The sequence below is a fragment of the Borostomias antarcticus genome (genome assembly GCF_949987555.1).
Source record: "Borostomias antarcticus genome assembly, chromosome: 2".
Taxonomy (NCBI): Eukaryota; Metazoa; Chordata; class Actinopteri; order Stomiiformes; family Stomiidae; genus Borostomias; species Borostomias antarcticus.
The window spans coordinates 40,486,766-40,501,410 of record NC_140235.1 but is presented as its reverse complement, the minus strand read 5'-3'; the positions used below and the strand labels follow the sequence as shown (position 1 = coordinate 40,501,410).

Sequence of the window (14,645 nt, the reverse complement as noted above, 5' to 3'; positions counted from 1 at the left end):
TTGCAGATTTGCTGACCAGACTGTGGACACACACACACGTACCTACAGAGAAGAGAGAGAGAGAGAGCGCACGAGAGAGGGCGCACGAGAGAGAGAGAGAGAGAGGGAGAGAGAGAGGGAGGGAGGGAGGGGGGTCTCATATTTTCATACCTCATATTGAACATCGATTTCAAGATATTTTGTGATACCGTTGTCAATAATGTAATTGTATAGAAGACTTATGGGGGGCTCGGCCTCCTAGCAGCCCCGAACCAAGATGAATTGAAGCAGGGTTCAGGTCTATGGTGTTAAGCAGCGGGCCGCGATGCTATCGTGTTAATGACAGCTTCAGAGTTTCCTGTGTGCTGTCAACTCCCCATGCCGAGAACAAATCACCCACACACACACTTGGCTGGCAGCTCCACAACAGTGCGTTGTCATCCAGAGAGGTGTGTGTGTGTGAGCGTGTGTGTGTATGTGTGCAGTTGGTGTTGTGATGCCGTGTACCATGACTGTCTAGCTCACACGTTGCAATGTTGTCAGACTGACTGAATCCATGGGTGTATAAAGAGGGCTCAGCCTTGGTCAGCGTTAGTTGTAGTGATGATACCAAAACAGCGGAGCGTTTTTAACGAGACTATTACAATGACAGAGACAGAGGCGTGTCCGTGCGTGTGCACTAAAGGAAAAACCATGTGGTATCGTTTATAGTTGGTTTTGGTTACTATACTCTCACCTGGAATCATGGTTTTATAATGGTCATTGTCATTATTTATTGGTATTATTACTACTCCGTTATAATTCGTGTAATATTGTCATTCTTTTGACCTCAATATCTATTCCTATTAGTAGGCTATGTATCAAAGCGTTGATTAAGAACAATATTGCTTTTTGCCTCATCTTAGCCCACAGGAGTCATGTGGGTCATTCTGACCCGTTTCGGCGTTATGTAACGAATGGGGCTGAGAATTTTCAGTTGGAATGCATTTCAGTTCTGCGGCGCGGATGGGATTGACCCCTGACCCCCGGTCAGCGAGACGCTCTCAAAGTCCTGTGATGGTTATCTACCGGGACGCAGGCGCTGAAAGACCTCCGGCAGGACACGACGGCGAGGGGACCCCTCTCTCCCCCCGCGACACGGGGTCACGTGGCGGACGGCGCGGTCGAGACGCAGACCGTTCAGGCACCGTACCGGGACGCCCGGCTTCCACTAACGCGTGGTCCTCGCTGTCGAGAGGCCTCCAGGGGCCGGCGAGGAGCCAGAGGTTGTGGGGGAGAAGAGGCTGATATGATCCACGGCGATGATGTCAGCCATCCTCTCCCTATAACCCTGGAGGAGGGCGACGGGTGTTAGATTGGGGACTATACCGTATCCCTCCGCCTGACGGTTAAATAGATCCTTCCAGATCGGAGGTGAGTTTCTCAGATCCTCTGAAGCTCTGGGAGTCACAAGTCTATTCTGATTGGTGGAGGCGAGGATGGTGGTCGTAGATCCGCCCCAAATCCTCTGCTCTCCATCCCCCTTTAGTGTTCTATGAACACGGCGATACGGTTCACTTCTTACTTGGTGTGCTGTAGCTTAGATCAGCATTATTTCAAGTCTCTTCTACAAGTGAACGACAACGGTGGTGTCCACTTCAAGTCCATCAGTATTAAATTGTGCAATTTTTTAAATGTTACTTTTAGCTTTGAAATGTTTTTTTTTTTCTTTTTTTGTTTTAGCCTTTTTAAAATGTGAAAACCTTCTCTTCTCAGAGTTGTTATGCATTCTCCATCTTTCTTTTTCCCCATTTGTCACTTTCATTTTGGACCAAAATGTATTTTGTGGCGACTTCCTGTCTGGACACCAAGTTGATTTAATCTTTATTGTCTGGTTCTTTTCTGGTTTTCAGTCTATTATAAAGAGGCAGCAACATTCTCATCCGGCTAAGATCAAACTGTTCTCTGGGCTAGACTGAACCGTCATCCAAACTAGCGACTAGCGCGATTGACTGACACCCAGCATTGATGTTACTATTGTCAAACTCTGTCCTGTGTCCACTGCTCTCGTGTTTCCTGTCTGCTCCCAAACTAGATGAACTTGGTGGTTTTCACGACACACTAGTGTACCAGGTGCACCAAAGACTCGCTGTACCCAGACCTTCTGTGTTTAAGCCTGTAGGTTGGGAGACGTGGGAGTGAAGTTGTTTATATGCACAGACTGAGTCACGAGCTCCCTATTCTACTCACTCCCCAATCGGGAAAGACCTTTGACCCTTAGAAACCTACCATTGTGTGTTCTGCAGACAGGTTCATGTAGATGCTTCTATGGGGATGGATATCCCTCCATCAGACAAGGAATTATGTTGTCGTGTGCGTCTGTCTGTTCCGCTGCCGAAGTCCGACATATGGAACAGTGGTACTGTGTTCAGACGCCAGTTTCCTGTCGCAAACCGACCACTGAGTGCTACCTTCTGTTCACGCGAGATCTGAGTGGACTGGACTATTGTAAATAATCATGTCGATGGCTTCGATCTGCTCTCTGGACTGGATGGATGGAATAGCCACCACGCTGATTTCATGCGTCCTGGTGCACTCAGATCTGAGGTGCCGTGGGGGTGGGGTACCTGGGGGGGTAGAGCCGAGCGTTTGGTTTAGGACAGGCCTTGTGAGGACCTCTGTGTGAGTGGAGTCTCCCCAGGGGTGGAGGGGGGGGGTAGAGCCGAGCGTTTGGTTTAGGACAGGCCTTGTGAGGACCTCGATGTGAGTAGAGAGCTCTCTCTCCCCGTGTACAGAAGTATTGCCCAGCGTGACCGAGAACACACCTTCAATGCAGTGTAAAGATACTCTTGTACAATTATTGCCTTTTCTACTCATTTTTTTCGTTTTCTATTTTATCCTTTCCTGTAAATAAAGATCAATAAATTATTTTCTAAAACTATCACCTCAGGTTTGTGAGTTTTTTCATGATGAGGAAGGGTGGAGTGGAGACCAAGTTATGTGCTTGAGCAGGCCTATCAAACACAAATGTATATGTATATTTTGCAACGTATGTATTTTCTGGAATTTTCAAAGTTGCGACGGCTCATTTATTTGCCATGAAACAATTTATTAACCATAGATTCAACATGGCGCACTAACACTGATAAAGGTACATCGCCATCTAATCTCATCTCCAACCATTGTATCAGGCGTAAAAAGCCACCACCACACACCAGCTGTTCCAGGAAGCTCCCGTGTAGAAGGACCCCTGAGGTCAGAGGTCGGGAACCCATGAGGTCAGAGGTCGGGAACCTGGGTGCTCCAATCAGACTGCGCAGCAGCTGTAATTAAAATCCTTATTCTTATATTGTTCAAATATTATAGACAGTTTAACAAAATACTGTGATGATTGAGGAAATCAATTTCCGGTCCTTTTATTCAACATTTTATTTTGAATATGAATCATGATCATGTCACATAGCATCTGTCACCATCACGTCTCAATTTCAAGGGGTTGACTTGATCAATACAGACACAGGCCACAACTGTAGTCCATATGGGTGTGTGTCTGTGGACGGCAGTGGAGTCCCAAAACATACTTTCCAGACATACTTTTGCTATAGAAAGTCTTTACTTTTGATATAGAAAGTCTTTACTTTTGATATAGAAAGTCTTTACCTGATAAAAACAGAATAACGGGTTTCTAAGCAATCAACCGCTGGAAACGGACCAGATAAAAGCATCAGACTGCAAAGTAGTCCGTCCGGTTCTGGAGACTGGACCAGACCTGTCCTCTCTCTGCGTGGTCGTCACTCCGCCCCCGGTTCCGTGTTCCTTCTCTGGGGTTCCGGAAAGATCCGTGCCCTGATGACCTCGGCTCTCTCCTCCTCCGGCAGGGTCTCCAGCTCGTCCTCTGCCACCTGGGGGAACGGATCAGGGAAGGCTCATGGGAAATGTAGTCCATATAAAAGAGACTTGGGAGTAGAATTGTGGTACAAGGAGTGTGTTATGCTACAGACCAAAGTCAACTTTATTTATAAAGCACGTTTAAAATCAACCGAAGTTGTACCAAAGTGCTGTACAATATATAAAATAAACTAAAACAAAAAACAGAATAAAGTGCACATAATCACAGAACAATAAAAGGACAGGACACAAAACAGGACAAGGGATGTAGGCTATCAGGCCTCAAAAGCCAGTGAAAACAAGTGCGTTTTAAGCTGAGACTTAAAGAACCCTAGGTTCTGTGCGTGTCTAATGTGTGGAGGGAGGCTGTTCCAGAGCTTTGAGAGAGACCGACTGCGGTGGTCAGTGACCTCACCAGGACAGGGGTGTACCCCAGGATCTCCAGATGGCGCAGCTTGACGGCCAGGTTCCCCCGAGGATGGGACGTACCATAACAGAAGGACACCGGGGGTGCGCAGATCACAGCAATTCTGGATAAAATAATACTGTAGTTTGTTTCAAATCACACAAACACGACATCTGAAAGCTTAAGATTCCCATCAAGTTTAGATTAGTTACCGTTGGCTGTGTTCAGGTGGCACAGATTTTCTTTCAGACAGTGCAGTTCCCTCTGTTACCTGCAGATGGCGTGTTATGACGCCATCTAAAAAAAATCACAAACACAAGCAGTAGAAATTGTTACTCTTGTTACCTGCTACCCCGGGGAGAAACGATATTCATCACAACATAATCAACAACAACGGATACACATTTCTAACCTTGAAAACAAATGTACCTGCTTGCTTAGAATCACACAATAAAGACTAAGAAATAGCTATCGCTGTCGTTACCTATGAAGTAGTGGTTTTCCACGAGCACGCCTTCCTGTAGTGCCTCCGCGTCTCCCACAATGCCGTGCAGGGTCTTTGACAGCCTGGGGTTGACGTACTGCTCGTTGGGGTCGGGGGAGGCCAGAGCCAGGAGGGGCACAGCCACGAGTTGGGGGAGAAGAGGCCGGTCGAGCCTCAGACAGATGTCCACCATCCGCAGCCTCTCCCCCAGCCTTCTGGAAGACATGTCGTCTGCGCCGGGCGACAGAAGCAAAAGGCGTGACCTTTGACCTTACTGAAATTACTAACTGCATTCATGCTCAGGAGTCAGAGATAAGCTTAAGGCCAATTCATATAGTCGGTAAGAGAAGTGTTGTAGGACACGTCTTACGTAGGGCTGGGTTAAAAAAATCGATTAATCGATTCTGAATCGATTCCATTCATGAATCCCAAAATCGATCTTTTATTTAATGAATGAAGGAATGAATAGTTCATTAATTCATTCAATGATTCATTCATTCATTCATTTTTGGAAATCAGTATCGATACCCAGCCCTAGTATTGATGTGTTGCATAACTTGGCAGTCATGTAATTAAGGTTACAGTAAAAAAAAAACAGGTTTTTGTAACACTAACAGAATCGATATTGAATCGAATCGTGATAACTGATTCTGAACCTTGTGAATCGGAATCGAATCAATTCTTGAAATTCGAATCGATACTCAGCCCTAGTCTTACGCAAAATTACACCAATCAGACGCTTAAGTCAGATTGGGTGTCGCAGACCTGTCTTAACACCTGATATTTGTAAGGTCGCAGACGCCGTCATAAATTGTCGCAGTCTGATTGGTTGATTGTATGGAGGAAGCTTCTGAAAAGTCTGTTGCGCAAAATGTAAACAAACTATTGTTGTGCATAGTTACCATAGAGGTGATGCAAAGTGTGGGCTAGGTTGTGTGTCTCTAGCCCTGGAGTGTGCTAGGTTGTGTGTCTCTAGCCCTAGAGTGTGCTAGGTTGTGTGTCTCTAGCCCTGGAGTGTGCTAGGTTGTGTGTCTCTAGCCCTAGAGTGTGCTAGGTTGTGTGTCTCTAGCCCTAGAGTGTGCTAGGTTGTGTGTCTCTAGCCCTGGAGTGTGCTAGGTTGTGTGTCTCTAGCCCTAGAGTGGGCTAGGTTGTGTGTCTCTAGCCCTAGAGTGTGCTAGGTTGTGTGTCTCTAGCCCTGGAGTGTGCTAGGTTGTGTGTCTCTAGCCCTGGAGTGTGCTAGGTTGTGTGTCTCTAGAGTGTCGGCACAACCAGAAACGTAGAAAGCGATCGATGTGACTTTTGTCTAGTGGCCTCAAACTGGCCTTTAGTGTGCATCTGACCTGAGATCAGATCAGAGAGCAGCTGACCTGAGATCGGATCAGAGAGCATCTGACCTGAGATCAGGTCAGAGAGCAGCTGACCTGTGGTTCTAAGCTCTTCCAGGGTTTGGCTCTGCAGCAGCTGGTCCAGTGGGGGTGAGGGGAAGTGGGCCAGGACACACAGACAGGACACGGCCCTCAGGAGCTCAGAAGCAGACATCTTCGGCAGGTAGGACTGCAGCATGTGAGTAATACTGTCCAGAAACCTGTCCCATTCAGAGACCCCAAAAAACACGTTTTAACGGGACACGTTAGAGCTACAGAAGTAGGTAGGGAGGAGGGGATAAGGAAGGAGGGGATAAGGGAGGAGGGGATAAGGGAGGAGGGGATAAGGGAGGAGAGGATAAGGGAGGGGGGATAAGGGAGGAGGGGATAAGGGAGGGGGGATAAAGGAGGGGGGATAAGGGAGGAGGGGATAAGGGAGGGGGGATAAAGGAGGGGGGATAAGGGAGGAGGGGATAAGGGAGGAGGGGATAAGGGAGGGTGACTCACTGCTGTCTGTGGTCCTGAAGGTCATGGTTAAGGGACGAGAAGGTCTTCAGGACGCTGAGGACATCTTTCAACTTGAGGACGCCTGGGTTCTGGATCACTCTCTCGAGGAACAAGTCCATCAGGGACGTGGGACGGAACCCCAGGTCCTCGAACACAGACAGGAACAGAATCACCTAGAACCCACCGAGGGAGAACCAGAGAGGAGAAGAACAAGTAGAACGTTAGGAGTTATCTTCCATTGTATCTGACACGGATGTGTCAATGGTAAATGGACTGCACTTATAAAGCGCTTTTCCACCTTAGCGGCACTCAAAGCGCTTTACAATGGCCTCTCATTCACCCATTCACACACACACTCACACACCAATGGCGGTAGCTGCCATGCAAGGTGCTAATCTGCTCATTGGGAGCAATTTGGGGTTAGGTGTCTTGCTCAAGGACACTTCGACATGTGGACAGTCGGGGCTGGGATTCGAAACGCTGACCCTTCGATCACTGAACGACCCGCTCTACCAACTGAGCTACAGCTGCCCCACAGCTATAAGAGAAAGAGACGGAGTCGGTATGGGTACGAGAGGGGGCTAGTACCTGTTTATTGTTCCACAAGTCTATGGTGGAGGCCAGATACTCTGAGATGGCCATGAACAGGGACCCATCCCTGTAGTGGAGCTCCCTGTAGGACATCAGCACATTTAACAGTCTGTTGAAAGGGGTCCCATGGACATTCTCTATAACAGGAGGAAGAAAGAGAGGGATGGAGAGGGAGAGGACACAATATTAGAATACATGTGATGCGAGATTATACCTCGCATTCACACTCACTTCCCGATCCCTACATCAGCGCTAACTTGTCATGCACTGCCGGATGAGGAGAGCGACTCCCCTTACCGAAAGTGACCGCCCTTACCAAACACCTTCAAATATACGACCACGTGCAACAACAGAAAAGCCGTTCCCTGTTCTTCTCTGGTCAGTGGAGTTGCCGTGGTCGACGGTCTCCTCACCTGCGATCTTTTTGCCGCAGACGTCCAGCAGGGGCTTGGAGCAGAAGGCCATGGCGGCCAGAGTGGACACCATGTACTGGGAGTTGGGGAGGCTGAACTGGTCGGACATGGACAAGGCTTTTCTCTACGGGGAGGGAGAAAGGCATTAAAGCTGCTATAATTATAATCGCTAGTTCTTCTTTTGGTGCTCGCAAATTGTAGGAAATTGTGGATAATGTCACGCCACACGCACACGGTTTATGCGTTCACCTGATTGGACCAAATTATTTTTCCAACAACTATGACTGGACATCAATTCGCATACCTGGTCTGAGTTCCCAGGTACTTTTAACAAGCATGGAAAATAGTTAATCATTTCAAAATCTTAATTAAACATCAAAACTATACATTATTTGGCTGAAAAGTATAAGACGGTACCAAGTTGTTTCACTTTCGACCAAAATTTTGAGGTTAGAAAGTGCCTATCAGCTGGTTAATACCTGTGTCCCATGCAGCATCTTTAAAACAGACATGCGCAACTTCCGCCAAAGATAATAGTTTTGCCACGGAGTGCCAGGCAGATTGGGGTGAGTTTTAACCGTACCAGGGTCGCTGTGTAAACGGGTCGAGGTCGTACCTCTAGTTTCTTCTTCAGGTCCAGGGGGGCACCTTTGCCCACGTGGCGCATCAGAGTCTGCAGGGTCATGACCCCCTGGATGCTTGGGAGTCGGGACTCAATGATCAACCTGCGCGTTGAGAAAAGCACACGTTTAGACGACACACTGAGATAGAAAGGCGTGGCCGTGTCAGACCCTAACCCTAACCCATCATGATCGATTTAGGCAAGGCCAGTTTATTTGTCGAGCACATTTCAGCAACAAGGTAATTCACTTTTTTTTGTACAATGTACAATTTACATGAGACGTTAAAAGCATCAATACAAAGTGCAACACATAAAAGGTCATATAAAACGAAATGCAGGAAAAATAAAATACAGGAATAAAAGTTACAGTGTAGTGTATGAATTAATAATTATTCTCTGGGGAAAGAAAGCATTCATAATGTAGCAGCAGATCACAAATATATTTGGCCCTAAACCATTCAGTGCTTTATAAACCAACAGCAGTATTTTAAAGACCTCAGAACTGGAGTGATGTGATCAACATTCTTAGTCTTAGTGAGGACTCGAGCAGCAGCGCTCTGATTTAAAGCAAAGCCAGCGGCCGGGATGTGGCGCCGCGACCGGATCCTCACCTCAGCCCCTCCCTCAGGGCGTCCACGTTGGCGCCGGTCTCCATGCCGTCCAGACAGGACGCCAGCACCGACAGGGACTTCTCATCAAACTCGTTCAGGCGCTCCTGTGGGAACAGAGCGGTCAAAAAGAAAGTTTAAAAAAAACAAACACTTTTAGCCTCAGTTGGGCTGTGGTAAATGGACTGCACTTGTATAGCGCTTCTATCCAGAGCGCTTTACAATGGCCTCTTATTCACCCATTCACCCCCATTCAGACACCCATGGCGGCAGCTGCCATGCAAGGCGCTAGCCTGCTCATTGGGAGCGAATGGGGGTTCGGCGTCTCTCGCCCGAGGACACTTCCGACATGTGGACAGGAGCAGCCCGGGATTCGAACCGCCGACCCCCGCGGTCGGTGGGACGACCCACTCCACCCCCCGAGCCGCGGCCGCCCCACGCTACGCCACACGACCTCTGACCACCACTCACCTGAGCGACGCGGAGGAGGGTCTGGACCGCCCGGCTCCGCGGGGCCACGCCCAGCTTGACCACGGCCAGCAGGCTGTAGGCCAGGTCTTTGCTCCTCATGCGTCCGGCCTCCAGCGCCGCCCTCTGGAGCAGCTCCTCGAAGCCCGCGTGCTCGAACATCAGCCTCAGCTCGTACTGCCTCTGCTCCTTCGACATGGTCTTGGTGATGCACCAGATGCGCGTCAGGCAGAAGTTCACCCTCTGGAGGGTGGGCGGGTACCGGGAGACCAGGTCCAGGACGTCGACGGGCGAGCCGCACTCGCTGAGCCGGGCGTAGAAAGGCACCCTATTGGCCGGCTGCTCGTGGGCGGGTCTCTGTACCGATTGGACCGCGGGGAGGAATGCAGACCGGAGGGGTTGAATAGGGTTCTGCCTTTCCTTCCCCTCGTGGTCCTGGTCATGTATTTTACCCTGACAGTAATACCTAACCGTGTTGTTGACGCAACGTCCGGTGAGTGGGCCCTGGCACGTTCCTGTGCTCCAAACTGTGTCAAACTTCCCTCTGGCCAACAATGGACTCCGCCTCCTCGTTGTCCGGGGTACTCGGTGTTGCCACGGCAGTCTTTGGATGCAGGTCCTTATCGCCCACCTGAGCATCTCCTCTCCGGTTAAACGGACGGACATGACGTCTTGATGCAGTCAGCGGGACTGAGTTTGGAAAAGGTATCTCATCTGAAAACAGAGGGAGGGTACATGAGAGCTATGCTTGATTCCTTGATGCAATAGTACTGCAGTTGAATCATAGAATGGTTCCATTATTACATTTCACTCATTTATAGCACCCAGCTACATGCGATAATGTCTGAATGGTTAGCCAAATGTCTCCAACAGCAATACAAGTTATACAAAACACACAGATTGCTATGAAATCATCTCTATTGAATGTTTCCGCAGAAGTCAAGGTCAGCAATAGGCAAGCCAGCTGATGCTCGCTCGCAGACTGCAAAATAAGCTTTTGCAAGATATAGCTTGACGTATCGGTGTTACACCACAACAGCATAAAGGTTTACTGTGAGAATAATGCCATCTTACTTGCACGCTTACCCCAGCTGCATCCATAACACGCTACGTTATCCAACTACCATGTTTAGTTTGCACGCTGCCGGTTCCTTCCGTGTGTCCTGCCATAATGGGCCGTATCAAGGTTGGGCTCGTTATCATCTGTCAATATATATATAAAATGTGCATTTATAACCTTTATAAAAAATTAACATTTCAGTGGATACAATACTGCTTTGACTTTGTTCCCATTCCCTAAAATATACGCAATATGAATCTACTCTCACTTTTCCTGTTTCCTGCCGGACTCAATTAATGGGACACCTTTCGTTTCCTAGCAACTGACGCCTACCAGAGAAATGGCTAAATTTGTACTTGCTGGTAAGTGCCGAATTACACCCTAATCTCAGTTTGACTATTACATTGAGATGGTTGGTTTGCTTCATAAGGAGCTAGATTAAATATCTAATCACTTGTTGTTTGAAGGTAAAGCAGATTGCCCGTATTATGCAAAGGCAGAACTGCTTGCTGACTCCCTGCAAAGATCTTTGCCAAACTTCAGCATCCACAAAATCTGCATTCAGCCCAGTGATTGGACGGTTGGTAAACGTTAGTTACTTAATCTCTTGCATTGCATTATGCTTTTAATCTCTTGCATTGCATTATGCTTTTAATCTCTTGCATTGCATTATGCTCTCATTCAACATGACCCACTCTGTCCCCCCAGAAATGGCTAGAGACCACCTGCAAGTCAAATGGATGGAGGCACCAGCATTCCCCTCTGATATGGAGAGAACTCATTGACCGTGGAGGCAAAGGGATGCTCTTAGGGGGGTTCAGTGACTTCCTAGAACATCTACAGGTAACATCACTGCCCCACTCTTTGAATAAAAACAGTTTCATAATAGTCAACTGGTTCAAATAGAACTGTTTCAGTTTAGTTTAGTTTATTTGAAAAGGGACAGTGCATACCGGTATTAATAAACAATAAAATACAAATACACCAGAGTTAGCCAAAAGGCTAATTTTCATCCGTAGTCCCCGGCCAAGATTTTTCTAAAAAAGGCTTCCTGGATGGTAAAAAGATACAGTTAAGAGATAAAACATGAGGTACGAATATAGATTGGTAAAAGGTACATAAATAGTTAAGAAGGACACTGCATAGCTAAGAGGGCAAAATGGGCTTAAGGGACTTTTAAAATGCGGCCTCCCTTTCAGGGTTACTACGGGGTCACCTCGGATATGTCGACAGAGCTGATGATGAAGATCGCGGAGGAGAACCTGCTCACACGGGAGCTGTGTGACGAAGAGGAGGCGCAGCGCCAGAGACTCATTGAGCCGCTTCACATGTGGATCAGCAGGTGGGCTAACTGCCAGGGTCTCACTCAGCATGGGCGAATGTTGGTACTAACAGTGACATCATCGTGGCCGGCTCTCTCTCTCTCTCTCTCTCTCTCTCTCTCTCTCTCTCTCTCTCACACACACACACACACACACACACACACACACACACACACACACACACACACACACACACACACACACCACGTCTGAGGATCGGAAGGTCCCCGGTTCGATTCCAGCTCCTCCCGGCAGCGTGTTGAAGTGTCCTTCAGTAAGACACTGAACCCCAAACTGCTCCATGGGCACTTCAACACGGATGCCCCGGATTGGGTCAGAGCAAAGGTGAATTTCCCCAAGGGGATTAACAAAGTGTAATTAATTATTTATTTAATATGCCTGTAAGGACAGAAAGTTTGTTCCAGGGCTCTAAGGCTTTTAAAGGTTTTATGTGCTATTTTGCTGTCAAATATACACTATCTCACAAATGAAAGCTGTCAACATTTGTCAGATAATCTGAGCTCAAGCACAGTGTTACACTCCAGTAACGCGGTGAGGTTTTCCAACCTCTGAACGGACGTCCTCCTCTCTGTTCTGACCTGCAGCGCTCTCCACCCGACCTGCTACAGCCTCATCCCCATGGTCTTTGCGCCCGAGGTGTTACGTGACGCTCCCACGGTCAGCCTCCATCTTCTGGACGTGGAGGGGGACGAGGAGGCGCTGGAGGGTCTCCGGATGGAGACGGAGGACCTGGCCCTGCCTCAGCTCCACCGGGTCACCGTCCACACGGACCTGGACCACGCCTTCCGGCACGCCCACGTCATCGTCCTCCTGGACGACCGCTGGCCTGACCACGGCGAGGACAGAGGGGAGGAGGAGGTGAAGAGGACCGCGGACCGTTACCGGGGCTACGGACGGCTCATCGGCGAACGGGCGCACGCGGACGTGGCGGTGATAGTGGCCGGCGACCGCCTCGTCAACCTGAAATGCCGCCTGTTGCTGGAGAGCGCGCCCGCCATAGACAGCGGTCGCTTCGTCGTCGTGGCAACCCAGCTGGAGTACGAGGCGAGGGCTCGCATTGCGCAGAAGTTGCATGTGAAGACAGCAGGTAGCTGGGCTCAAACCTAGGGCTGGGTATCGAGTCGAATTTCAAGAATCGATTCGATTCCGATTCACAAGGTTTGGAATCGATTATCACGATTCAATTCGATTCGATTCGATTCGATTCAATATCGATTCGGTTAGTGTTACTAAAACCTTTTTTTTTTTGCTGTAACCTTAATTACATGACTGCCAAGTTATGCAACACATCAATACTAGGGCTGGGTATCAATACTGATTTCCAAAAATGAATGAATGAATGAATCATTGAATGAATTAATGAACTATTCATTCCTTCATTTATTCATTCATTCATTAAATAAAAGATCGATTTGGGATTCATGAATCGATTCTGAATCATTTGATTCAGAATCGATGAATCGATTTTTTAAACCCAGCCCTACTCAAACCACCTCATCCTTATTTCATTAGGGCAAAGAAGGAGAGTTTATGGAGTTCTCTATTCCTTCTAGATGTGGCAGATGTGATCGTGTGGGGGAATATCAGCGGCAGTTCTCACGTTGACCTGCAGAGGGCAAAGGTCTTTCAGTATGAAGGGGCAATCTGTGGTCCGTCAGATTTCTCCCGGCCAGTCCTTGAGGTGATTTACGACAGGTAACTTGTTACTGGCTACAACTGACTTTTTTTGCTTTAACAGACTGCTCACACTCTACTGTTTAAAAATAATAACTACCATGATGTGAAACACAGTGACCCAGCTCCACTGAAGTGCTTTGTTTTCATCAGTGCTATTTGAAATGTACATTAAGCTAAAACAATTTCTTAAAGGAAATGGCTGGAGTCAGACTTCCTGAGTTTGGTCCGTTCACAACGTGACGCTATAGCCTCCAAGATCCAGAGGACCGCAGCCATGTCAGCAACCAATGGGATCATTGCGGTTCTGAAGGCCTGGAACGGCAGCTCCTCCCCCGAGGAGGTCCTCTCGTTAGGCATCCTCAGCACAGGTGAAAGGTCAACGCAGAGAGCTGGTATCACTGTAAAGCATCGTTCTACTTTCTACTGTGAGTCTATAAGGTAGACACTGTATCTGTCTCTGTCTACCCACAGGCCAATACGACATCCCAGCTGGAATAGTCTTCTCAATGCCAGTGAGTTTCAGGGACGGGAGATGGTCGGTGCTGTCTGATATAGTCATCGGGGACGAGCTGAGGGCGAGACTGCAGCTTTCTGCTCAACAGCTACAGGCGGTGAGCATCTGAGAGATGACACACATGACCTACGACTGTTTCATAACATAGTATTGCTTCATGTTTACCCCCACTCTTTTACCTTGATTGACACATGCAAATATTGTTTATATGTGTTGTTGTTTTTCAGGAGAGAGACCTGGTGGCATGAGGATGACATTTGATATGTTTTATGCATTTGCAATGTTGAAAGATGCCCATTTGTTGTGCAAAAAAAAAAGTGTATTTAATGAGATCAATAAACTACCTTATTACCATGTCTCCCAGTTAATCGATGTGATGAAATCATTTTCAGTTGGCCTATTTTTGGCTGATGGGCGGAGCCCTCAGCCTTGAGAGAGAAAATGTCTGGTACTCCGGCCTTTGTTGACGGCTGACAAGTGATGGCGACGGTTAATACTACCTTGTCATAACATTGCGCCTTGAAATTTGCCCACATCCGTCGCTGTCCAAAACGCGACATTCGTCTACAGCTGTCACGACTCGCACATGTGACGCACATTTCCGCTGCGCACAGGATCGTGGGTCAGAATAGCCAGAAAAGCCTGCTGGCTTGCATACTGCAAAATACGACCGGATGTAGTAGGACATCCTGGTATTTTTGGCATACTATGTATTGGGACATACTACATCCTGTTTTGGCAT

The 14,645-nt window shown here is 48.0% G+C and overlaps 2 protein-coding genes across 3 annotated transcripts; one reads left to right on the top strand and one right to left on the bottom strand.

The window, feature by feature from the left end:
* Positions 1–3,432: 3,432 nt before the first annotated feature.
* Positions 3,433–10,434, bottom strand: fastkd2 (FAST kinase domains 2). 2 transcript variants are annotated; one of them, XR_014631324.1, is made up of 13 exons: positions 10,384–10,434; positions 9,313–10,023; positions 8,845–8,948; positions 8,228–8,336; positions 7,612–7,735; positions 7,196–7,335; positions 6,608–6,780; positions 6,158–6,321; positions 4,737–4,967; positions 4,465–4,549; positions 4,262–4,376; positions 3,619–3,860; positions 3,433–3,573 (listed from the first exon to the last, which is right to left on the bottom strand). XR_014631324.1 is itself a non-coding variant. In XM_084461595.1 (12 exons), the coding sequence occupies exons 2-12, from the start codon at positions 9,973–9,975 to the stop codon at positions 3,750–3,752; spliced, it is 2,019 nt and encodes a 672-aa protein (XP_084317721.1). In that variant the 5' UTR covers positions 9,976–10,023; positions 10,384–10,434; the 3' UTR covers positions 3,446–3,749. The 2 variants fall into 2 exon arrangements, 1 of the variants encoding a protein (XP_084317721.1); XM_084461595.1 differs by having other exon boundaries at positions 3,446–3,860.
* A 275-nt stretch (positions 10,435–10,709) lies between these two features.
* On the top strand, positions 10,710–14,012 carry mdh1b (malate dehydrogenase 1B, NAD (soluble); the record flags this gene model as incomplete). Its single annotated transcript, XM_084455551.1, has 8 exons — positions 10,710–10,731; positions 10,837–10,949; positions 11,078–11,212; positions 11,569–11,711; positions 12,297–12,799; positions 13,266–13,407; positions 13,582–13,757; positions 13,861–14,012. The coding sequence occupies 8 exons, from the start codon at positions 10,710–10,712 to the stop codon at positions 14,010–14,012; spliced, it is 1,386 nt and encodes a 461-aa protein (XP_084311677.1).
* Between the last annotated feature and the right edge of the window lie 633 nt (positions 14,013–14,645).